Below are 26,536 nucleotides of genomic sequence, written 5' to 3'. Positions count from 1 at the left end.
TTACACACACACACACACACACACACACACACACACACACACACGTTATCATTCATGAGACATCCCCATTCCCCTCTCTCCTCACCATCCTCACTGTGGCCATCTCTCTTCTCTTACCTGATGCCTGCTCCTGCCTCCACCTGCTCCCTGTTTCCTCCTGTCCCCACTCTGATGAGGAGACCAGCCAGAGAGCGTCCTCAGACTTAATCCAGAGAGGGTCACTCCCCTGCTCACAGCCTCTCAAGGAGTCCTCGGTTCACTCAGAACAAAAGCCCAAGGTCTCATACAGCCTGCTCAGCCCACCCCTGACTTGCTGGGCCATGTCCTCCTCCCCTCCCGAGCTCCGTCCCTCACAGCATCTCAGCCCCCTGGATGCCTTCATGCACCTTCAGCGTGGTCCCCAGAGCCTGTGCCACGTCTGTTCCCCATACCTGGAGCTGTTCCCTGTGTGTCTACAGACACAGGCCTCCCCGCTATCAGCCTTTGCTCGTGTCTCCCTCCCTGACTACACCCCACACTGCTTCGTCCCCCAGTGGGTGCCCTCCTTCACGCGTCACCTTTTTCCACATACCAGGAAATGACGCATGTACCCTGGGTTTGATATTTGAGCTTCCTGCTAACATGGAAGCACACAGAGGCAGGAATCTGCATGCATTCTCTTCTCTCTGCAGCTCAGCACGAAGGCTGCTAACACATGAGGAATACACAGTCCCCGTTCAACCAACTGAATGAGCCAAGTGGGCGGGCCTGGTCCAGCTAGCCTGGAGCCTGTTAGATGGGACGCCCCTGCCCTTCCCAAGACAGGCAAACAGACACCGGTTCTCTGTACCCAGACCTTCTCCCTCATTTCTTTCCAAGAAGGAAGCAAGGGGTCTTGCCTCTATCTGAAGCCAGCTGTGTAGGGATTAAGGATTCTGACAATATCAGACCCCTGGCTTATCGAACTAGTAAACTGGAGAGAGAGGAAGTTTTGGTCCATGGATGATGTGGGAATGAGTGGTTTGGGGATGTTGAGTAAATCCTGATATTTCCAAGACCAGCATATGACAAAGATTGGTTGAAGAATGAAGGAGAAGGAGGATTCCTACCAGTGAGAATTCAGGGATCCGGGAGGATCTGGCAGCCCAAGCCTTACAGAATAAATGTGGTGTCTGGACCAAAGAGGCGTGTGCTGGCAGGCCCAGCTGCCCGGTTCACAGGGCAGAGGTGAGCGCTTGACACTAGGAAGACAGGAGGGCTGAGGCAGCCAGAGGCACCAGCCTCACAGATCAGCACTGGACAAGGGCACAGGCAGCCATGGCCTGGCAGGGACACAGCAGTGCAAGCCCCTGGGAGGAGTACGTGGAACATCGGTGAAAGACTCTTGGTCAGGAGCATAACCAAGCACTTTCCCCTCCCTGGTCTGAAGGGGAAAAGTGCTGCTGCTGGCAGTGTCCACACTGATCTAGGGGTCATTGTCCACTGACGTTCTCCTGTCTCCACAATCCATTCTCCTTTTTTCTGACATCCTGAAAACATGGTGGAAACATTAGATGTTAGTGCTTCCCACTGATCCATCCCTGATGCGGCACCTGGGTGTGGGGCAGCATAAAGCAGAGTGGGCAGAGTGGGGGCACTTCAGGTGGCAGGCTACAGGGCTGACCATAAGAAACACAGTAGCTTAAACACGATCCAGTTGGCTTGTCAAATCTGAATAAAGACCACCTAGCCAGGTGTATGTGTGATCATTTAGGATTTTAAAAATATGTGCGGAATACAGCTTGACTCTTTTCATTTACATTTAAAAAACTATAGAAGATGCAGCTGGACTGCAGGTGAGGGGACTAAGATTCAAGTACCAAGTGTGGCCAAGTCTCCCCCCAGCTCCACAGGACTCTGAAAACCGATCCATTCCCTGTCACTGGAAGAGACTTTTCACAGTGCTAAGCCACAGAGTCACAAGGTTCACATGCGGCTGATGTCTCCTTTCTTTGGTCAACACGTGATTGTACCTGGGCTCAGTACTGGGAGGTCGAGCAAGGATGCCAGCTGGAATTCATAGCTGTGGAGAGCTGCTTCATCTCATTATGAGGCCCCTTTTCTGGACCATGACACTGGGAACCAACAAAGCCAGGAATCCTCTAAAAGAAGCAGAGCTGGCTTTGGATCCCCTGAGCCAGTCTCATCTCCTTTCATAATCCTGTGCTCTAGGTCACGTCTAGGACTCTATCACAGAGCAGACATCAGTCCTGTTGAACAAAATTCATCTCCACTTACACAAATTGGAAAATGCAGGATAAAAATCATGTTCCTCAAAATAATTTCTAAACTTTTAAAAAACTGAGATTGATCTTCTGCATGAATAGAGATCATATGCACTCATGTATTTAAAAAATCAAATTTTCTTGTGAATATCAAATCCCTTTTCTCCTGATAATTTATTTGCACTTAAACAAATGGCTATTTGCTAAGGAGATCTATAGCCACTGGCTGTAGGACAAAGTCTGAGTGATAGCCAAATTTAAAAATACTGCCAAAGCAAGGATTTCTATATTGCCCTGCTATGTTGGGTCAATAAGAGAGAGACAGAGGTCAGGGCCAAGGTCCGAAGTCAGGTTCCGGCCACTAGAATGGTTTCGGGACTGAGTCATCTGCTTTTTCACAGGATAGTGTTCTGGAGCTGTCTGGAGATATCAGTAAGGCCTGAGTTTTAGCAAGCTCACAGTGTGGGTCGGGATCTCGGGTTGGTTAAGCAGATATCAATTCTCAACATCTTACTAGTGCTCTCCTAGCCCGTGCCTTCAGGAGTGTCTGTGTACAGACATTGTGCTGGGACTTGGGGTGTAAGCAAGAAGGAACACAATATGGTCGTGAAAGATTTCCTAGAAGGCAAGCAATGGTGACGTGGTACCTCAGGAATGGGGGTCAGTCCCAGGCACTTAGATGGCTGAGGCTGGACGGCGAGCTGTGTGTGCTGCAGCCGGAGGTCCTTCTTGGGGATCAAGGAGGGAGCCTTTGAGAGGAGTGGCAGGTGCAAGGGTATGGAAGAGCAGGATGCACTGGTAGAGCAATAGCACCGTACACCAGGCTCACAGGAAACAGGAAGAAGGTTGTCTGGAAGATGTCAAGAAGGAAGAGGCCCCACCTCAGAGAGGGAGTTGGGCAAGAGGCAGGCACCCCATGCAAAACAAATGAGGTCCAAATTCAACTGCCCCAAGGCACACATTTAAGTGCTCTTGGGATTCTCTTTGCTGCAGTATCTGGTTTTGAGATAAATCCCCCCAACTGAGCAGAAGGTCCCTGACTGTTTCTTTATCTCTTCATAAGTCATTATGCTGATCACCTTTGGTTCGGTCATATTTTGAATATCATTTTTCTCTACATAGTTTAAGGTTTGTCGAAACACGGATATTCTAAAATAAAAGTGTGTGTGTGTACGTGTGTGTGTGTGTGTGTGTGTGTGTGTGTGTTTCTTTCCAAGGCTGTGCTCTTATAGGACTTGGTGTTTGCTGTCCCCAAAACTCAAGGACAGGGACAGCACTGGGAAGGGGTTGGTTTCCATCTGCCAGAGGCTGGCATGGCCCCAACTACTGAGCATGCAGCCAGCACCTTCAACTTGTGACACCTGATTACAGATGAAGGAGAGATGCTGAGAACAGGAGCCCGTGATGAACCTGAGTGGGCAGCACCCAGTTTGTTCAGAGAAGGGAGTGAGTGTGAGAAGATGTGTAGCTGTGTGTGTGTGTGTGTGTGTGTGTGAGAGAGAGAGAGAGAGAGAGAGAGAGAGAGAGAGAGAGAGAGAGAGAGGGGAGAGACTAAGCAAGAGCCAGCCATCAGTCAACGGGTCACCCACCCCAGTCCGTGTGAGCTTTATCAAGAGGTTTCTGCACCTTCCTCTTAAGCATTCAGGGCTTTCTCCATTTTTCCCATCTGTTCAACTCCATATGTATGTAGTGGCATCAGGCTGTTGAACTTCCTGGCCCATCTTTTCCCAGTGAGCCCAGGAATGATAGTATGATCTTATGCATGTTAGCAACTGTGACCAGAGTGCCTAGCTTTGTGGGGCCTGGTGCTGCCTTCCCCCAGCCATCTTCTCACTTAATCCTAACAGCTTTATTGTGGGCTGAGCCTAGAGCACCCCTACTTGACCCCGGAACCCCTGCTCTGCTCAGCCCCTCTCTGGTAGGCACAGTGTTCCGCAGGATCGCTTGCCTCATGCGTGATCTCTTGGTTAGATCACCCTCCTCCACTGGAATTTCAGAACATGTCTCTTAGTCACATGGAGTGAAGGGGCATTTTGTGGTTGTTGTGTTTATGTCTGAACAGCTTTGCAGAAATGATGATTCGATTGATGAGGAAATGGAAATTTTTACACAAACAAGGAGATCCCTTGACATTTCCAGAATGTCTTCAGGCACCTGGTAGTTTTCATATCAAAAGATATGAAAGAGACAAGGGTATAAGGACAGGAAAATAAGCCAGAGTTGTTACAGTATCTTCGTGTAAGAGGCATTTTATGATGGAAGGAGATATTGGTCAGAGGAACAATTGGCAAGTGTGTTTATTTGTTCCTCTATCATCTTTCTACTTATCCATCCATCCATCCACCCATCATCCATCCATTTATCCATTTTTTCTCTTCCCCTTTCTCCCTCAATGATCTATCTACCTCTTCTTTTACATAGCTTTTAGTGGTAGCATCTATATGAACTATGACTTGTTCTAGACAACTTGTGTCTGAGTGTGTCTGTGTGTGCATGCATGTGTCCTTTTAGGAAGGACGCAGTGTAGGAGGTGATATCATCCAGAAGGATGTTTTCTGCTTACACACACTATGCATGGGCTTTTCCCATATGACCTCATTCATGTTCCACAACAGACCTACCAGATAAGTGGTTTTACCCCTCTTGGACAGATGAGAAAACTGAGGCTTGAAGAGGCGAAATGGCACTGAAATGTCACATACCTGGTAGGTGGCAGAGCCAGAATTAATACTCAGGTCTGACTCCAAAGACCATAACTACTCCTGGAAGCACCATTACCTAACTTCAATTTCCTTTATGAGGAGAATAATGGTAATAGTAATGTTAGTCCTTGGAATTATCACCAAAGTCTTATTCTGGACTGGGCTAAATTTGGCACATGACACCCTCACTAACCCTATGATTCCTGGGCTAACTGTTTATGTTACAAGTGAGAAGAGTTTAGAAAGGTTAAGTAATGTTCCCAGGCCACACAGCTTGGAGGAAATGAATGTGATAGTCAGATAGAGCTCTGATTTTGCAGTTGATGCCCTTAGCTGCTTCACTTGCACCCCACAGTAGAAGGTATCTTGGGCCACCTATTTATATAGTTACAAATGCCAGAGTAAATGTTTGCAAAAGAAATATCTATTTGTCGTTTCTCACTTCCCATCCTGTACTCCTGCCAAACTCAGCTTCCCGGGACTCCACACATGCGCACCGGCGGGTACCCCTGTACCTTTTCCAAGCTGTTTATCTACCTTTGAGGACTTTCCTCCCTTCCCACCCAGGATGCAACCTGCCCGTTTTTAAAGGATGAGCTGAGATGGCATGTAAGCCTCATTATATTAATTTACACTTGTGAAATGGGTCAACCCTGAACGACTCAGGAGAACTCATGCGTAAAAATTCTCAACAGGCACACAATTTCAGTTGTCCCTGGGTCAAAGCCTGCCTGGCAACAGTGGGGCTCACTGGGGAATATGGAAGTGTTGAACAGTTTCCTTCCGGTCCTCTGAGGGCAGCATTTTGGCAAGGCCCCAAGGAAACCTGGAGACATGGACTATATTTCTTTCTTCTCCAGCCTCTCTACTGTCTTCATTAGTCCTGAGCTCTTAGCTCGCACCATTATTTCTTTTCTTTTCTTTTCTTTTTTTCTTTTTGTATTGGTGCATTAGAGTTGTAAGTACTGATGGGTTACGTTGTTACACACTCATACATGAGCATAATGTAGCTCTAAAACATGGCCAGTATCACTCCCCAGTATTTCCCACTTCCCTCCCTACTCCCACCCCTTGGTCCCCTTCCCTTACTGATCTCCCTTTGGTTTTCATGAGACCCACCCTCACCTTTGTTTTCCTTTTTCATGTCTTGCTTCTGCATAGGAGAAAAACATGACCTTTGGGGCTTCTGTGTTTGACTAAGTTCTCTTAACCCAATGGTCTTTTGTTCCATCCATTTTCCTACAAATGACATGATTTTGTTTTTCTCGCTGAAGAAAACTCCATTGTGTATATACATCACATTTTCTTTTTCTTTTAATTTTTAATTTTTAATTTTTTAAATTTTTATTGTTGGTTGTTCAAAACATCATTCATCTGTTGATGGACACCTGGGCTGGTCCTATAGTATGACTGTTGTGAATTGTGCTGCTATAAACATGAGTATGCACATGTCACTGTGATAAGATGACTTTAATTCTTTAGGCTGAATACTGAGAAGTCACACCATTATTTCTTAAAATGCAAAGTTGACCCCTTGTTTTTCACTATCTTCTAGTGACTTTTATTGTTCAGTTTCCCTGCTACCTTGAAATCATGTGGCCTTGCCAAAGCCACACTTCCCCGCTCGGGTACTTCCCTGTGTCCTCAGCTGCTCTCGTACCTCCTTGCTACCAATGGTCAATTTTCAATGACCATAATCAAGAAGCAAGCACGTGAGTCATGTGGACATGAAGTTTGTGATGGCTTTCTGCTTTACCTTAATGGGAATGACATTTTGTTTGTTTGTTTGTACTTGGGACCAAACCCCAGGTGTTCCACCATTGAGCTCCATCCCAGCCCTTTTAGTTTTTATTTTGAGATATGGTCTTACTAAGTGGCTGAGGCTGGCCCTGAACTTGCAGTACTCCTGCCTCAGCCTCCTAAGTCACTGGGATTGCAGGCACACACCACCACACCCAGCTCTGGCATTGGCTTTTTTAATGCTTGGGCTTTTCATGCTATTTTGGACCTTCACTGTGCTCCAGTGACATTTCAGCTACTCCTTATTATGCGTGAGTGACCCCAATTTTAAGGATACTTTTGAAGTTTCACAGACATGATCTTGCATCTCAATTCTTCTTTATAAGCAAGTTACTTTTCGCTTTGAACTTCATGCTTCTCATAGGAATAGTAGAGGAGGTAATGGCCATCTTTATGGTCAATGTTCAATTAGAACTGTCTGTCATACAAGGTTGTCTTGCAAGAACCAGCAGTTACCATTATTCTTACCCTAATATTGTGGTTATTCTTGTTGCTATTGATAGAGCATCTGAAAGCAACAAGAAGACAACCGATCTTCATTCTTGTAGAAGGAATTTTTTAAATCACTTAATATCCATATGTGCATATTCAATCTTATACAAATGTATTGGACAATGGAGCAAGACTGGACCATAGCGTGGTCTCTGCAAATCTTTAAGGCACTTCTTCCCCTACTCTGTGTCTACTTCCCACAAGCAACATATGAATGAGTCATTCTTAGAAGGATGACTGTTCTTGCAGTTGTGTCTTGTGCACAGTGCAGGGTCTCTCTGTGTTGTTGTTCTTCACAACAATTGATTTTAAGATGATGAATCCTATGATAAAAGGTAACAGGAACAATTCAAGGACACGTGTCATCAGTAAAGTGACAAATCCAGCATTTAAAACTGGGTCGATTTGAAGACATAGCTGGAGTGCTGGGGTTCCAAGTGTACCTTCATTTCATGCTTTTGGTCCCTCTGCATGAAAGCCATGTGAGTTGTGTTTGCTTCTTGAACTTTCCCAGACCCTCTGGCTGCTTGGAACCAGTTGTGGGTTCTGGTCTTGCCATTTAGAAGGCTCCTCTCTGCAGAGACCACGGCATGATATTGCACAGCGGATTTTCTGGTCTGAGATTTTAAATTACTCATGTCATTTCAAGCTGTGTGAGTTGCTGGAAGGCCTGCTTTCTCCCAAGCTCATTTAATCAAGCATCACAAATGTGAAGAAAATCAAATGCTGCCTCGCTCTGGAAGGGAAGAGAGCAGACACCTGCTGAGCGTGCACCTTGCGCCAGGCATCTTGGAAGAAAGGAGCTTTTGATTTATCTGCAAATGGTGCTTTTCTGGGTGACACAGGGACTGGTGCCAGTCACTGTTTCAGAGCAAACTTGACCTATGTCCACCCATGCAAATTAGAACCTGTGTCTGGGTTGAGTCTTTAAGCAGGAACAACAGGTCCTTAGCCAATGGGAATAAAACAACAGAGAGAGATGAGGGCTAGGCAGGGGCACTTCCGATCTTCCTGCAGCCTGGAAATTTTTTATTTTTAATATAGGGTAACTCCAACTAAGCTCCTTTTGTTGCTGACTCAAGTTCCTTCAGGGTCCTGCTCCTACAGACACAGGCATTTGTTTCTGAACATATTGGTGTTATAGGCAAGAATAACCATAGCTGTAACAAGGCCACCACGTAACTGATACCCAGTTTTGCTTGGCCTATGTATCTTGATGTCCAAATCAACTTGGGAAGACAACTGGAATCTTCATTGGCAAAGAGACGAGCTGAAGCTCCTAGGGCTGAGGTAGCCTTCAGTCTCCAGGAGAACCATCCATGTTGTTACCCCTGCAGTTGTTTTGATTTAATATGAATGAGAAAAGAAGGCAAGGGGCCAAGTTAGAGACCTGCCCTTCAGAAGTCCAAGTCCTTGTGTCACAGGTGGTGGGGATCATGGTTTTCTCCAGCTTGTAGGAGAATCACCCAGGAGCCTCATCCATATTGCTTTATTCACTGAGATTTCTCTGGGCAATAAAATGTGTTTTTCCTGAAGGCTCAACAGTGGATTTCTTAGAATTGTTCCAGATTGCTCCTTTATTTGCTCTGCTTGGGTTTTGTATGTCTTTTGATTGGAAGGACAGAGTGGTGGCAGGATGGAAGATGGGGGAACAGTGGTATGCTGATAAATGTTTAAAAACTGGCTCTTAAAAAAAAGATTGATAGCATGTGTCTGTTTCCATGCTGTGAATCCTCCCACATGGTCCATTCCAAGACACCAAATTGAAGTCACACCCACGAGGTTATGTGCCATCAACCTACCACTGCCTGGTGGGGGAAAGCCACTTACAATGCAATCACTCTGTTAATGGCCTTCACTAGAAATTCAGTTAGTGAAAACAATTTGAACAAATGTTTATTAAGTGCCTACAACCCAGATATGCCAGTAAATGCTGAGATGTTGGCCATAGAACTTACATTTTCAGAGATTTTTTTTTTCTGGTTTGCTTTTGTTTTCCTTTCTTAAAAATCTTTTAATTGCTGCATAGTAGTCATACATAACAGTGGGGCTCATTTTGACATGTTCACGCATGTGTGGAAGGTGATTTACTCTATCTGCTTTGATCCCCAGTACTTCCTCTTTCTCTCCCTTCTTCCCTCTTTCTATTCCCCATCCTCTGTCCCGCGGGTATTTCTCCATTTATTTACTTTTTTTAAAAAATGACTTTATTTGTTTATTTTTTATGTGGTGCTGAGGATCAAACTCAGTACCCCGCATGTACTCGGCAAGTGCTCTACCCTTTTTCACTGTTTTTTTAATTGGTGCTTTAAAGATAGACATAAAGGTGGGGGTTCACTGTAGTATATTCATATATGCCTAGAGCACAATTTGGTCAATTTCATTCTACAGTTCCTCCTTTCTCTCATCCCCCTCCCTTCCCCTCAATGCCCTTCCTCTGCTCCATTGATCTCCTTGCTATTTTCGTGAGACACCCCCCCCCCCCCCATTTAACTCTAGCTTCTACATGAGAGAAAACATTAGACTCTTGACTTTCTGAGTCTGTTTTTGTTTTTAATCGCCTAAGGGGATGAATGATCTCTAGGGACTCCTTCAGTCCCAAACAAAAAATACAATGTCCAAAACAAGAAAGAAAGAAGACATACTTAGAAGTCAGACTGTCTGTGTTTAAATCCCGATTACAACTTGTCCTGGGCTGGTTATCTAACAACTCTGTGATTTAATTTTCTAATATGTAAATTATAAAATAACGGTCCTCCACTCAAATAGTGTTTGCATGCATTAAATGTGTTGTTATGTGTAAGTTGTGGAGAATAAACCTAGCACACACTGAGAATCAATACAAATGATAACAATATTAACAACATCAAAAATTACCCCAAACAGAGCTGTCAGCAGTGTGGTGAGAAAAGCCATGCAGAGGCTCTGAGATAGAAGGGGACAGGGGAGGATCTAGTTTGCCTACAAAGGCTGATGCTGATGGAGACCGATAGAGAGCATCCCCTAACTTAGATTTGGACCATGCTAGAAGCTTTGAGTGCCAAATAGACTTCACACTTGGTTGGAGAGATTCTGGGAGCATTGGGGGTTTTCCATCTTTTTGTGTTTTAACCTATTGCACCTTTATATTGAAAGTGGACTTGGTTTCCTTAGCTGTGGATAGTTGGATCTCACTTTTTAATACAATCTACCAATCACTGACTTCCAGTTTGCAGTATTTGCATCACGTGAGTCTCCATATGATTGAGCTCAGGTCTACCATCTTGCTGTTCATTCCTTTTCTCTTTGTCTTCCATTTCCACTTTTTCCTGCCATTGAAGAATAATTGTGCAAGTTTCATATTATTATTTTCACTGTTGGTGTCTGTGTTCTTGGCTGTGGTTCTCTGCTCAGTGGTCAGGATGGGATGTGCGTTCCTCACGGCTGCCCGTCATAGAGCATCAACCCCTTAGTGTGCGAACACCTCGCACCCGTGTGCCCAATCACCACCTGCTCCTCCATGCTCTCCTTGTCCTGCATTTTCCTTCTATGTCTGCTGTAACTTCTTAGAGTCTTTTTTTTTTGAGAAATTAATTATTTTAATAAGATTTTTAAAAATTATCTCTCACTTCTGTTGGTCTTGACTTTTGTGCAGATGCAAATCTTCATCTGGCACTCTCTCCTCTCTGAGGAACCTCCTTTACCTTTTCTAGACTTGCTGTGAAGAGCCCAGTGGTCTGAGGCACACCCACTGAGACCTCTGGGAGAGGGTTCTCTTTCTCTTAGATTTGCCCATCTGAAAACGCCTTCATTTTTGGAAGATATATTCATGGAATCCAGAATTATGTGGAAACATCTCCCCTGGAAGCCTGAAGCTGTTTCTCCATTATTTTCTGGATACCAGATTCTGATGAGAGTCACTATCAATTAGCCCTTTTTCTTTTTTTTTAATGTATGGCAGTTGCTTTTCTCTGTTCTTATGTGTGTGTTTTGAATTTCTGCTTACCATATTTATTAGGCCATTTGAGTTTGCTAGGTCTCAGTTTAATTTTCATAGTATTTGCAGAATTCATGGAACCTGTGAGCTTATAATTTCATCAAATTTTTAAAAAATGTAAACATATTTATTAAATTAATTTGTTGACTTGGCCCCCTTATCTCTGGGACTCATCCATATGTCAGATGCCTAATTCACCCCTCAGCTCACTACGGTTCTTCCTTTCATCAGTCTTTTTGTTTGATTGTTTGTTTTTCCTTTCTCTTGTGCTTCATTTTAAATAATTTTCATTACTATACCTGTAAAGAGACTTTTTCCCCCTGTTTTTCTGTCTGATGTGCAGTGTATCTGGTATATTTTAAATTTCAATCCTATTTTCATTTTTTATTTCTAGAAGTTCAACTTGGGCTCTTTGAATGTCATTTATTTTTTTCTATTCATAATATTTAAGATAATATTTACTTTCTAGGATATATACAGTAGATTACTAATAGTTTTGTTCTTGGGGGTCAGAGAGGTTGGTGTGCATCAAACCCAAGGCCTCTAGGATAAACTCTTTTAATGTTCTTTCTGCCATTTTTATCATAATATCATTTTTGGTTCTTTTAATCAATATTTATTCATTGCTGGTCATATTTTCTGTTTCTTCACATACATTATATTATTTGCTGGGATTTTTTTGTACTCCTAGTGTTACTGGGTTTTGTACCAGAATGAAATTAAGTCATTTAGAACCAGCAGAATCATTTTGAGGATTATTCTTTGGTTCCAAGTGGTCTTTAATGTCTCCTAAATTGTCCCCATTCCTAATGTGTCCTCTGAACAGTCTACGCACTGCCCTATGCTTTATGAGTTCCTTCATTAACGACTATCCCCAGCCCTTTGTGGAATTCTGGCATTGGCCCCATCTCAGAAGCACGGGAGGCACTGTCCAGTAGTCCTAGTCGTCCCATTCAACAGCTATGTCACTTGGAACAAATGTCCCAATTATTTTGCTTTTCAGAGACTTCGTAGATAAAGCCAGGACTTTTAAGGCATTGGCTCTGCAGTCAGGATGGGCGGTCAGTGGTCAGGGGTGTACACTAGGAAGTCATGTTTCTAGGTTTCTCCTCAGCTCTGCGATTTCACGTTGTAGAACCTTACAGAATGGTTACTCCCCACGACTTCACCTCATGTTTAACACACTGTGACTGTGAGCGTTTCCCCACGTGGGGACTCTGATGGCCAGCTGAGATGATCTGTGGATGTGCTTGAGGCAGCACTTGGAGAGCGACATTAGAAGTCAAAGTGACTGACAGTTGTCACTGTTGCTTCAGTTCTGTGAACTCTGGGAGAACACTAGTCAATATTCCTACACAGTTCTGTGGGGAGAAGGAGGGAGTTTGTTTAGGTTTTATGCTTTCCTGAAAATTATAGCTAGAGATGGTCGCTTTATTTCAAGGAATAAAGCTAACTCTGAAGAGTGGAATGGGACTCTCTGCTTGATTTAGGAGTCACGTGACCTTGGGATTTTTGAAAACTCTTATTCATTACCTATAAATGGAAATGACAACAAGTAATTCATAGAGTTTTCATGGAAATTAAAATTGATCGTTTTTGGTGTGAATGCTAAATAGTTTCAGACAAAAACAATATGAAATAAGAGCAGAGGCTGCAGGTGGTTTCCCGTTGCCTGGGACACAAAGGTTTGCAGTTTCTGCTTGACCCCTTGCTTGCCTTGAGTCTTTAGGACAGGTAGTGCTCACAGCGCTGGCAAGAGCACTTTACTGTCACCTGGGGTTCTCGCTGCAAGCCCTGTTGGAGAGTGCCAGTAGGTCAGGTTCAGCCACATGAGGAAACCTTTCTCCTCCATTAAGTAACCTTACACCGTGGCAAACAAGAAAACCTGCTGCATTCACCCATCAAATCCCAACCTGGATGCTTAAATTTTAGAGGCTCTCATGCAAGGAAAACCTAAGTTTTTCACTGCCAGACCAACAAAGAGAAACAAGGGGTGGGTAGGAGAAGTTAGACTGCCTATCTCACTACTTCTGAGTTTTTTTCCTACACAAAATATGGCCCAGGAGAATCCTAGAATCAGATTCCATCAGAAAGGAAAGGGTTCTGTTTGGCTTTTCAGATAATCAGATACTTGATGAACTCCTGCTCAAATATCATAAGATGCCACAGAAATCCAGGAGTAGACAACACCAAAGTGTTTACCAGTGGGTGGAATCAGGGTGAAGTATTGTAGTTATTAGGGTCTAACAACGTCCAAATGTCCAGATGAGTTCTACTAAAATGTTAGTGGTCTTTTCTCAAAAAAAAAAAAAAAAGAATTCAGTATTGGTTTTTGGTTTTGGAGGTAAACAGAACCTAACAGAAGGTTTGTAATCCTGCAGTGGTGAGCAGATATGCACAGAGCAGCTGGCTCAGTCCTGGAGAATAGATTGTATAGTGGAAACTACATGTAGCTTCTGGGGTCCTTTCCTTTAGTGCATTTGGAACACCAGGGCCTCTTCCTGGCAGCACCTCCCTGCTGGGGAACTTCACCTGAGTTTCAGGGCATGTTCTACTCTCAGCCAAGGTCAGATATGAGAGACTGTGTTTCCCAGCAGTACCAGGTTCCTTCTGGGAACTGTACTCTGACAAGTACAGGATAGTGGCATAGAACTAAGACATAGCAAACAGCAATTCCTGATAACACGGAGGCAGCAGAATTCATGTTTACATGACCAGAAGGGAGGTCGCTGCACACTCCAGTATTTATATATTCCCAGGCAGTTTCCCTACAGATGACCAGCCTTAGATCACAGGCCACTGCATTTTCTTCTTTTTATTTTTTTTTACTTTGTTTTAATTAGTTATACATGGCAGTAGAATGCATTTATGCACTTTGATATATCATACATAGGTGAGATATAATTTCTCACTTTTCTGAGTGTACATGTTGCAGAATCACATTGGTCATGCAGTCACATATACACATACAGTCATAATGTCTGTTTCATTCTACTATCTCTCCTATCCCCAATCTCCTCCCTTCCCCTCCCATCCCCTTCCTCTACTAATCTAAGGTAATGCTGTTCTAAATCATCACACATAAATGAAATGCATTCCTATACATCCGTGATGAATCTACTGAAAGAGAAATTAGGAAAACTACCCCCTTCACAGTAGCCTCAAAACAATAAAATAAAGTACCTGAGAATCAATCTAACAAAAGAGGTGAAAGATTTCTACAGTGGAAACTACAGAACTACTAAAGAAAGAAGTTGAAAAAAACCTGAGAAGATGGAAAGATGTCCCATGCCCCAGGATAGGCAGAGTCAATATTGTCCAAGGGCCACCCTACCAAAAGTGTTATACAGACTTCCCTGCCTGCGTCAGTGTGGGTTCTGTCATGGCAGGTGGCTGTCAGGGTGAGGCCCTGGAGAGGACCAGCAGTGCTTTGCATGGGATTCTGGAAGCCCCATGGGAAACCCTATGTGAAGCCATGCATAGGGACCCATGTCACCAAGAGGGTCACCTCCCCATCCAGAGGAAGCTCCCCAAGTCCTGTAACCTCTGCCCTCTCACCCATGTTCCTAAGGAAGCCCCACAGTTGTCCAGTGGAGGTCACAGAGCCATTCCAAGTCTTACACAAACGTGAGCATGCCTTGCAGGGAGCTGTGGCAGTGGTTGCCAGTTACAGGGTCCTTGGCACATACAATGTGATGTCTCTCTCTTTAAATATGACATTCATGTTTCAATGTTCACTGTGAATGCAAGGAAGCTGGGCCTCTGTAAGTATAGGGTCTTTGGGAGTTTGAACCGAGGTCTGTGGGACTGTGAAGTCCTTTCTGCCTATTCCCTCCTGGGGCTCAGGCAGAGCAGACCCAGTTCAGAATAGTCATGCCCACACTTTCTAGTGACCTTGGCTGACACCATGTGCTTGGCTCTCTCGTCATCCTCAAGTTACCAGCAAAGACATTTCACCAGTTCCCAGGGTCCTCGTCATCGGAGTGAACATTCAGACAGGGAAGGGAACAATTCTATTACCCTGGGGTGAGAGGCTGGAAGCCTGCAGTGCTTTCAGGAAAGGATCTCCCCTATTTTTATTATTGTTCTGCAAACTCTCACTTAGACTCGCCATTTCCCATGTACCTTTCACATATCAATCATTTAATTTTCACAGTGGCATTATGAGTGCGTGACTATCATTGCTATCCTCATTCATACAAAGAGGCAGTTCAGCAGAGGGACATTAGATACTTTAGTCAAGATCACACTGAGAACAACAGGATAGAGAACCTTTATCTAGCTATGTGGGCATAGCCACGTCATGACAGAACATTTCCTCTTGTGTCTGACATTTTGTCTGGTCAGGTACTGGGTGCCGTGGGCCTCCCTGAGCCTTGTTCCATTCGGGTAATCAGCTCCTCCATCAGCTTCACCCCAGCTGTGAGGCTGGAGGATAGATGGGGGACCACAGCTGTGGGAGGTATCTGTTTCACTCGTTTCAGGTAATAGTAACAAAGATAAGCTAGGCACAGTGGTATGTACCTGTAATTTCAGTGACCTTGGAGCTGAGACAGGATTCCAAGTTCAAAGCCAGCCTCAGCAACTTAGTGAGGCCTTAGGCAACCTATTGAGACCATATTAAAAACATAAAAAGGGCTGGGGATGTGGCTCAGAGTTTAAGTGCCCCTGGGTTCAATACCTGGTACCAAAACAAAACAAAATAAAACAAAGCAAAAATAAATTAACAAAAACCCCACAGACATTGTTTCATTGATGGAACATGGGGTTGGATATCACACACTTCCCGTGTTTTACGTGCACTCTCCTACCCTCACCCCATGATGTTTCTGAAAGGCTGCCACAGGTATGGGTTTTCTCATCTGGGGGAGTCGGAGGCGCAGAGCACTAGTCACTAGCTTGAGCTTGCCTACTTGGCTTTGGGACCTATGAGTTGCAACACCAGAGCGTAAGTTTTTGACCTTTGCAGAAAAGTGATTTATATTCCAGGTCATGTCAAATGTCCCTGGGTCAGAGGGGCTAATTCATAATACACTGAAGTGAAAGTAATTATGACAAAATAGAGTTCAGTGTGCCTATTGTAGGTGAATACTTTCTGGTTTTATCAGCCTTATGAAAACTGTGGGTTTTTATGTGGGTTCTGAGTCACTTGCAAAGTTGTAGAAGTCAGGATCCGGTTGTCCAGCCCTGCTATTTACTGAGGGAATCTCCCTCTTCTGTCCACTCACTTGGCATCTGTTGAACAACCACCGTGTTCCTGGCCTGTGTTAGCTGCTAGAGGCACAGAGAAGAACAAGACATGTCTCATCTCCTCCTGCGGCTGTTGGGGATGGACGGTTCTGTGGTTAGCTGAGGACAGATGCTTACCTGATCGATTCTCCTCCTTGTATAGCCGTTAGAGCTCTAAGGAATGCAAAAGAAGCCCAAATGTAGCACTCCTCTTCTCAAGGTGCCCCAAGAAGACAGAGGGGAATCCAGGGCATAACAATGACATTAGAAATCTAGTGATCAGAGCAGTGGTGTGATTGGCCTCCCAGTGATAGAAGAGCGATGGAAAAAAAAAAAAAAAAACAGAGAAACTGGTGAAAGTTAAATGATCTGGCTTTATGTTCCCTAACACATATTTGGTTTTAACCAAATGGTTCTGTAGGTTATCCCTTACATTTCCACTAACTGGTCTGTTAGTCAGTTTTCCATCGCTATAACAAATTCCTGAGGTTAGTTAACTTAGGAGTAGGAAAGGTTCACTTTGGCCCACAGTTTCAGAGGTTTCAGTCCATGGTCTCTTGGCCATGGTGGCACAGTATGTCACGGTGGGTATGTTGAGGAGCTTTGTTCATGTGATGGTGTCTGGGAAGCAAGAAAGTAAAGGCGGCCAGGTGCCCAGAATCCCTCTCAAGGCTACATCCCAAATGACCTAACTTCCTCCAATTACACCCCACCTCCTAAAATCCCATCATCTCCCAGTGGCATACAAGCTGGTGGCCAAGTCTTCAACATCTGGCCTTTGGGGGACATTCAAGATCCAAACTATAGCAACTAGCTCTGTGACTATGGGCAAATTCTCTGTCCTCTCTGAACCATATTTTGAGTATTGTTAGCGTGGAGATAATCACTCCTATTATTTGTCTCATGGGAAGGAGATTTGAAAGCCTGTGTACATTCATGGCACTGTTGTAACAGCGTAACAAATTCCTATGATCTTAATGCCATTAAATCTTGAATTTGTTGTCTTAGAGGTCTGGAGGCGAGAACTCTGAAACGTGCCTCACTGAGCTAAGATCAGGGTGTGGGAAGGCCTGCATGCTGCTCTGAGTCTCTGGGAGAATCGGTTTCCTGAGCCTGCTACCTCCCGTGGCTGGTGGCCCTTCCAGCTTCAGAGCCACCCATAGTGGAGGAATCTTCCCTTATGTGGAGCCCTGTGATTTTACTGGGTGTGTCCTGGTCATTCAGAATGCTCTCCAGACCTCTAGGCCATCTGGTTAGAGGCCTTACTTTCTTCAGCAATTTTAGACTCTTTTTTTGCCTAATATAGTCACAGATTCTAGAGAACAGGACTCAGAGATCGTGGGGGCGAGATATTATTCTGCCTACCACATTATGGAAAAGGTGGAGTTCCATGTCACTTTTACAGATGGAGGGAAAGACAGGATGAGTATATTTCCCAAAAGGAATCCTGTGCAAGTCCAGACAGTGGGTTATATGGGCATGAATTCCCAAGTCTTCCTGCTCCAGGCTCTTCTGTGCCTGATGACTGGAACTCATGGCCCCTTCTCTAAGCCTAGTCCCAAGGACTCAAGGTAATGCTCCCCTCATCACAGAATCTTCTTTCAACGATCCTGGCTGGAAAGAGGTGGCTCTAAGGTGGTTAATAGGGACCCCCATAGGAAATGGTAAGGTTGCTCTTCCAGATTTGCCTACCTTGTGTACTACGTGAACTTGAACACATTTCTCTCCAGATGTTAATTTTCTGATTCAGATGTTAACATCATCCAGATGTTGATTTTACTCTCTTTCGTATAGAAATCATGGTAAGTGCATCACATATGTTCTGTAGCGATCAAATGATATCATCCAAGTGTGGTTTATAGATATATGAACGGGCAGAAATTCGTAATGAAACAAAAGAAAATTACTAAAGGAGCTTCAGCATCTGTTTACTTAGAAAATAGCCACATGGTTCAACTTACTCGGAATTAACTTCTTTCAATGTTTGCCCATACAGCTCGTGAACTTCAGGATGATGATGAATTTCTCAAAGTGAGATTCAGTAGGGTCAAGTACATTTAAGAAGAAAGAATTCTAGAGAGCTTTGGCATTAGTTATAAAAGGTCACACACACAAAAATGTGATTCTGATGAGGTGTAGTGGGACAAAAAGGTATGCATTCATCCCAGAGTTAGAGTCCTGCATCCCTTTTCCTAGCTCTGTGGCTGTTACGAGGGGCTAGATCTCTCCAGTGCTCCATTTCTTTTGGAGTTAACACCTGAGATGGAGCTATTTTTTACAGAGGATTTCTGGGAAACCAAATAAGATGGTGTAAGTGGAAATTCCTAGTGCTGGTCCTGACACAGAGAGGCTTCATAAATCTCGAATGCAGCTGTTCTGCTGTGAGAGCAGTCTGAGGAAAGTAACGCACGACCCCTGGCAATGATCTGACTGTCATGGGTTCACGGAAGAAGTCATCGGGATGTGACAATTGGTGGTGATGCCCATGAGATTTGTGCCCATTCTCCTGGTGACGGAGATTGAGATTCACAGATCAAAGCAGCATCTTGTATTTTATCCATGGGGTTTGCCGATTGTCGGCCACCGGGCTTCGCCTGCACAGTCTGTTGACGCCCGGCTGTCCTGCTGACGCTGTGGCGTGGTTGCTGCTCTTAGCTGTTTTTTTCTGATGCTGTGTTGTCATTGCCACTCATTTACAAACTAACACTTGACATTTTATAGAAGGTTTACTTAAAAAAAAAATCTGTCTTTCCCTGAAAAACAGAAAGATCTAGCATCACACCATCAACATTTTTTTCCCAGTGGTGACCAGTCACTGCTAAGTCACGGTGACCCCTGTGGATGGGGTGGCCACCTTCTGCTGCCACAGTGCCCTCTCAGATGCAGTTGCTTATGGCTATTACTGGGATTTCCTTATGGTGGTTGTCTAAGTCTGTTTTCTGTTGGGATAGCAGAATACCTGACTGGGTAATGTGTAAGCAACAGGAAGTTATTTGGAGACCGGGAAGTCCAACGTGGCGGGGCCATCTCTGGTGAGGGCCTTCTTACTGATGGGGACTCAGCAAAGTTCTGAAACAGAACGGGGCATCCCATGGTGAGGGGCAGATGTAGGACTCAGGGTCAGAACCACCCTCAAGATAACCCATTCACCCAATTAATCCATCAACCCACTTATGACCTAGTCACCTCTCAAAGGTCCCCCGGTCTTGCCTCTGAATAACTCACAATGGGAACTAAATGGCAACATGTCTCAATGGGGACATTTGTACCATGGAAGTAGAGCATTGTTTCTGTACCCACATTTCCATCAACAGTGAAAAAAGAAAAGCTAGATTAAGTGGGATCTAGAGTATCTTTTTAGATTTTCTTTCACTTATTTTCCTGGCTCCTGTGGACATCTGAGTTTGCTCAGTCACTGATTGTGCTGTTGAACTCTACTGGTGCTTTAATTTTTATTTTTTTTTCAATTAAAATTTGGATTTTGAGATGCTTACAGATTCACAGGCAGTTTTAGCAAAGAATAGAAAGACATCCTATGTACTCTTCCCCTCTCTCCTCTATGGCAGCGTCTGACAAAGTGGTAGCACAGTGTGACGAGTATTGTCCCAAGTGGTTGTGCCATCTACCATTACACATACACACACACACACACACACACACACACACACTCTCACACACACACACGTGTGAATGATCCAGTTTTTCTGTGCAGTTGTCAGCCTTCCATGTTGTCCTTGTTTCTCATAGTGCATTCTGATGGACGTGTAGTAGTACTTCCTTGTGGTTTTGATTTGCACTTTGTATAATGAGGTCAAACATTTTTTTAAAAAAAATCTTCAATGGCCTATGTCCGGGGTGCATAGCACGATGCCTCGACACCCCCACTGCAGTGCAGGATCACTACAGGCAAGCAAGTCGCAGATCCGCCGGCTTCCTTCGTTACCCATTTTAAATTTTTATAGCTCGTGGTGAGCACACCTAAAAGCTACTCTCTTAGCAAATCTTCACCACACAATACAATGTCCTCGCCTCCAGCCCTCCTGCTGCCCACTAGATCTTAGGCTTATTCATCCTATGCGCTTGGAAATTTATATCCTTTGATCTGCGTTTCTTCCCTCCCTCCTCACCATGGGTAACCAGCATTGGACTGTCTACTTCCATGCATTTAGCAGTTTCTTTAGATGTTCCCCATCTGTCGGATGATGTAGTATTTTTTTATTTCTGCGTCCGGCTTATTTCATTCAGCATCCTGTCTTTCAGCTTCATCTGTGTTGTTGCAAACGGCAGTATCTCCTTGTTGAAGAATGACGACCTGGAGAGGTGTAGCTCTCACTGTGAGATCTCAAGGAGGAGCCCCCCTAGCCCCCTCAGTACATCCAGCAGAGGGGTCACACGCACAGCTGGGCTCCCACCTCTTGGAGGGTTCTCTCCGTCACTGTACCTAATGGCTTAGCAGGTTCCATCCCTGCCGACAGACACAAGGCCCTCTCCCCTGCCATCCTCACCAACGCTGGCTGTCTCTCGTTGATAATCATCCTAACAGGTGGCAGATGACATCTCGTCATGCTTCTGATGTGCTTTTCCCGGAGGATCAATGGTGTTGAGCACCTTTTCAGGCACATGGTGGTGTTTTGAAAAAAAATGTCTGGTCAAGTTTTTTAATTGGGTTCTTTATTTTTCTTGCTATTGAGTTCTGTGAGTTCCTTATGTATTTTGGATCCTACCTCCTTCTCAGCTATAAGGTTGGAAAATGTTTCCTCCCATCTGTAGGCTGCCCCCCGTCCCATTGGGCATTTGCTGTGTGGATTGATGTAATCTGCTTGTTCCGTTTTGGTTTTGTTGCTGTGCTTTCAGTGCCACATCCAAAACACCATGGCAAAGACAATATCAAGGCGATTTTCCTCCATGTGTTCCCCTTGGAGTCTTATGGTTTGTGGACTCACCTTTAGGTGTTAATACATTTCACATTTCTTCTTGTGCCTGGTATTAGAGGGAAGTGGTTTTCCGTCCCCTTGCCTGTGGTTCCCCACATCATTCTTTGGTGGCTCTTCTTTCACCATCGTGCATCCCTGAGGTCCTGGTCCCACACTGGTAGTCTGTGTACTCTGGGGCTTACTGCTGGGCTCTCTTCTCTTCCGGGGGAATATGTCTGCTTCTATACCAGCACCATGTTGTCTTGATTTCTGTAACTCTGTAATGTGATTGGAAATAAGGATATCTGATGCCTGAAGCTTTGTCAATCTTTCTATTACTATTTTTTTACTATTAAAAATATTTGTGACTTTCATTTGTGTTTATGATTCTCTATTTCTGTGAAAAAAAAAACTGTAATTGGAATTTTGATGGGAGTGTGCTGATACCTTGATGGGTGTGGAGAGAGTATTCCAACCTCTTTTCATGAGCTATGTGCCCCTGTGAGTCCTCCTTTGGGAAAGTTCTTTCTTGTGTTTTCCCACTTTTACTTTGTTTGTTATCATGAAGATTCGTGAGTTATGAGTTTTTTCTAGGTAATGGTCCTTTGTCAGGTAGTCAATTCTCATGTTCAAGGGCGTAATGTTCTGAAATGCCTCCATGAATTAGCAAACACTGAGCTACTGCTCCCCGGGTACACATGCGGGCAGGTTCCCCTGAGCCTCTGGTCCCGTTTCCATCAACTGACCAACACGTAGCTGTGCTTCATGTGTGTTTCTCTCAAAGACATTTCGCTTAACATGTATTGCTGATTTGTTAACCTTGATCTCTGCCGATAGTACCCTACCCCATACTTCAATAAAGTTTATCTGATACACAGTATTTTCTCTGCCCTTCCCTTGGGAACACTAATTAACACATGGGGCTATTTTAAATAGCAGAATTGTCAGTAAAATCCACAAAAACACACACACACACACAAAAAAAAAATGTGCCATGAAACAGACTGCAAAGAGGACCCTTGTTTGCACAGTTGTTCAGGCTGATTTGGGGCCTGCAGATTAGATGACTGGATTTTTTGCCACAGTGCTCAAGCCTTTGAATGACCATGAGGGTGCTACTAATATTGAATTTGGGTTAACAGATTTTAACAAATAGACAAATCCACAAATAAGGAATACACAAATACTGAATATCAGCTGCATACTATTTGCAAATATTTTTCCACACTGCAGCTTGTATTATAATCCTCTTAAAGGCATCAGTCGAAGAAAAATAAAAAGGGCGAAGTTTTAGTGAAATCAAATTTATCAATATTTTCTTTTGTAGATCATGGTTTGGTGGTAAGTCTAAGATTTCGTCTTAACTCTGTATTTATAATATATTTAGAAGCTTTTTCTCTTTGTCTAAAAATGCTACAATTTTCTGTTTCTCATTTAAGCCTGAGATCCTTTTTGATTAGTTCTTACATAAGGTGTGACATTAAATCTGAGGTTGGTTTGTTAGTGCTGTTTTACCTACGAGTGTCCAATTGCTTCAGGGAAATTTATTTTCCTTGTTTGTAAAGAGTCACAGGCATGTTTATGCCCTTGTCACTATTAGCTGGCAGGTGGAGGCTGGACTCCTTCTACGGTCTCCCTTAACATGTACTCAGTGGTTCAGTGGGTTCTTCATACTGTCTGGCTCCCTCCTCCAGACCTCCTCCAGGACGCCTGGAGGTGAAGATGGTGCTTCCTTGCAGCCTGGCCTGGGGGTGTGGGTGGAGGTGGGGCGCCTCCTCCTGTGTTGCTCAGCTGGGGACAACAGCTATTGTTGGAGAGTGTCTTTCCTCCAGGCTGCCACCTAGAGTCCTTTGGGCTCAGGAGAAGGCTGGTTGTGTGGGGCTTTGTCTGTGGATCCTAGCCTCTCTGACTTGCTGGCTTCTCCAGTCCCCAGTATGGAGGCAAGAAAATGCAGAGAACTTACCACCCTAGTTTTCCTTGTTTCTTGAGGTCTCTGGTTTGTCTCTATTCCCTAAGAATCTTCTGTTGCTTGTTCTGTTGTTATCTAGAGTATGTACTTGTGCTTAGTGGCACGAATAGGGAAAAGTAGGTCTACTCCATCTTTCTAGAAGCAAAAGTCATGGCAGATAGTTATCGTTTTTATCCTATTTTAAAGATAAAGGAACAAACTCAGAAAAGTTACACAGTAGAGTCACGCAGCTCACAAGTGACACCCAACTATGCTCACGAATCCAAGGCTGTGCTTTCTACTCAATATCCCCTTCGTCTGTCACATACACATCCAAACAGACATGAGCCCACCAACAGAAGCATCCTGTGTGTGCGCTGCCCCTGAGTCACTGGCAGGGGACGCTCCCTGTTAAGAGCCCAGTGAGCCGTGGGGCGGATGCTGATGGCTCATGGTCCATTCTCCTTGGAGTTCACTTTGTTTCATTCACAGTCCGTTTCATAACGGGCTCGAGTCAGCAGTCGGCAAGCACAATGATGACGTCAGAAATGTCCCCAAGTGCTCATCAGCAAAAGGGTCATTGATGGCAAAGCACAGAACTTCAAAAAGACACGTCTGCAATGAGAGGGCACATGAGAGAGTTTACGTAGAGCATGAGAGACTACAGTGTCCCCAGATGACAGGATTTGGAAATGGGAGTGATGAGTTGAAAACAAGCAAAGATAAATACACTGGGGCACATGTTTGGCAGTATCTCCAGAGATGACAGCCACTGTGTGTGTGTGTGTGTGTGTGTGTGTGTGTGTGTGTGTTACAACATAAGAAAGCTCAGTTTATATTATATGTGAGTTTTTCACCATTTTTATACTGACTTTTTTCTTGTAGTGATGAATTTTCCTGACTAAAGAGGAACCACACCTCTTAATGTAACTGTGTCACGTGACTCATCTATTCTTTTTCTATTTCACTTCCAACTTTGTTCAGTCTTGTATGATTTCAAAAGAATTCAACTTCCTGCCTCTGACTGTGACCCACCCCTTTGCCTTTCAGCTCTGCAGATGCAAAGCATTTCCCTTTGCTATAGGATAATGCTGCATGCTGCCCAGAGAGCTCCATGGTTTCCAGTGACCTTCTGTTTAGAGGTCACACTGAGAAGTCAAACCTTCAACCACCTCTCATTTGCCCTCTTCTTAGGTATTACCAGATCCGAATGACCTTGAAGGTGTCCTCCAGGATCCCTCACAGACTGAGTGCTTCCATCGTGGGACAGGCAGGTGAGCAGAGGGAGGAGCAGGGCTTGCCTGGGTGCCTAACCTCCGTCTCCCCCAGTGCTCCAGGGCACGGTGGGTACAGGGCATGGAGGCATTCAGGAGGCCACCGTCAGGTGTCACTGGGTGGATGCCTGCTGGAAGTGAAGGCTTGTGGTGGAAAGTGGCCTTGTGTCTACCTAACACACCCTTCCAGGGATCGCTGCTACCTGAGGGTTAACTGGCTGTGGAGGGTTGGTTAAGGCCAAGTCAGAGACAAGATGGGTGAGAGAGGGCATCTGCATGCAGGCAAGGAGAAGCCTGTTGGTCAAGAGCGCCTGGAAGTCAGCTAGGTCCACAGCACTGGGTAAGTGGACAGTCAGGGTGGCACTTTTCATGTACCTACCATCAGGGGTCCCAAAGCCCTGCAGCCAGCAGGGGAGGCTGCCAAGGACAGCTCAGGGCCCATCGAAAGGGGGCTTGAAGATTAAGTGGTGACCAAGGCTCTGAGCAGACACTCTGCAATAGAGTTGAGTCAGAAATACGGAACTCATCGCACAAGAAATAAAGACAGGCAAAAATGAATTAGTGGAGACCCAAGGAGGCTATGATAGTGAACTTGGGAACACTGTGGGGACTCACACTTCTTGTTCACATGAGGAAAGCTTAGGGGTGGAGGAGAGAAAGTGAGGAGATGCAAAGGCAGAGCTGCACAAAAAGCTGGTTAATTTTAAACAGAGTAGCCAAGAATATCATAGGAATCAAATCCAGCAGAGCTACGTGTGAGGTCAGAGCTGTCCCTTATAGAGTTCTCTAGGAACTGACGTGATATGGTGAGTGAAATCCTGTGCTATTGAGTTCCAGCAAGTTCCGTGTGCAGATGTGCTGTTCTGCTTAGGCTCACCTTGCAGAGGTGGGGGACCATGGTTCCTCAAGATAGCAGAAAGACATCAGGAAGGGCCTATGTATGGCCAATGGCCAACTCAAGTCCATGATCTACAAAGAGAAAGACACTGCTGACTACCAGCGTTGGACCCTCACAGTGTGTTAAGGAATAGCCCAGTTACTGTATTTCTAATACCTTGCTTCTCTTCTACTCCCCTTCTCTTCCCTGGAATAAACCAGGCGTCTGAGATGAGGAACAGTGGCCGCTCACTCCTCTTTGCCCAGTGTAAACTCAGGCCGATTCAGGAATTGATGATTCCCCTCCTTTGCTCTCAGCCTGTGTTCCACGGACTTCCAACAGAGGGAGGCCCATGGTGTCACAGAGAGAGTAAGCGATTTGAACTTTGTGAATTAGGTTGTGACCCCAGATGAGTTATCAGAACTTTGAGCTTTGTTTCCTCACCTGAAATGTGGGACAAAAACCATCCTCCATCGAGTTTTTAATTTACAGCTTATAAATGAAAAGCACATTTTATAGAAATCATAAATGCCAATGGACCAGGACAGGAACAGTGAGTGGCCATGTGCCGGCAGTGGGAGGCAGGGTCCTCATCTCAGCGTCAGGGTGAAAGTCCAGTGAGATCCTGGAAAGACATCCCGGCTGACCAGGGGAGCGCCATCCACCGGCTGCCACCAGGGATGGCACCTCTTCCCTGAGACTCTGGGAACAGGAGCTCTGCTCCCTCATTGGCTGAGGACCTCAAGACAGCAGGGCATCCAGGGACGGCAGAGCCCAGCAGCAGCCTGGGAAAGAGAAGGACATAGGAGAGTGCTGCGGAGAAACAGTGAAAGGAAAGCAAAATGTGATTCAGGGGAAAGTTCTTCTCTTACTTGGTCTGGCTTGGCAGGAGAGTCATCGTGACGCAGGTGGCAAGCCCCTGTGCTGCGTGCCCCAGGCTATCGCGAACAGAGGCCAGCCATCGTTTACCACCTGACGGTTCCACGGGTGAGGGAGAGACGCCATGTGCAATCTCTCCTTCAAAGTGAATTTCCCAATTATATCATTTTCAACGAGGTTCTGCTGCATTACAGAACCCTCCG

The 26,536-nt window shown here is 44.8% G+C and overlaps 1 protein-coding gene across 1 annotated transcript in view; it reads left to right on the top strand.

Moving 5' to 3' along the window:
- Fam135b (family with sequence similarity 135 member B) overlaps positions 1–26,536 on the top strand; it is a 190,191-nt gene that overhangs the window by 20,917 nt on the left and 142,738 nt on the right. The window contains exon 2 of the mRNA XM_077105577.1: positions 24,498–24,577. Within this exon, the coding sequence (XP_076961692.1) occupies positions 24,498–24,577 (80 nt within the window). The remainder of the gene's footprint in view (positions 1–24,497; positions 24,578–26,536) is intronic.

This window comes from Callospermophilus lateralis, chromosome 16, assembly GCF_048772815.1.
Source record: "Callospermophilus lateralis isolate mCalLat2 chromosome 16, mCalLat2.hap1, whole genome shotgun sequence".
NCBI classification, from domain to species: Eukaryota; Metazoa; Chordata; class Mammalia; order Rodentia; family Sciuridae; genus Callospermophilus; species Callospermophilus lateralis.
Note: the sequence above shows the minus strand (reverse complement) of the source record. Positions and strands in the feature narration are given on the sequence as shown.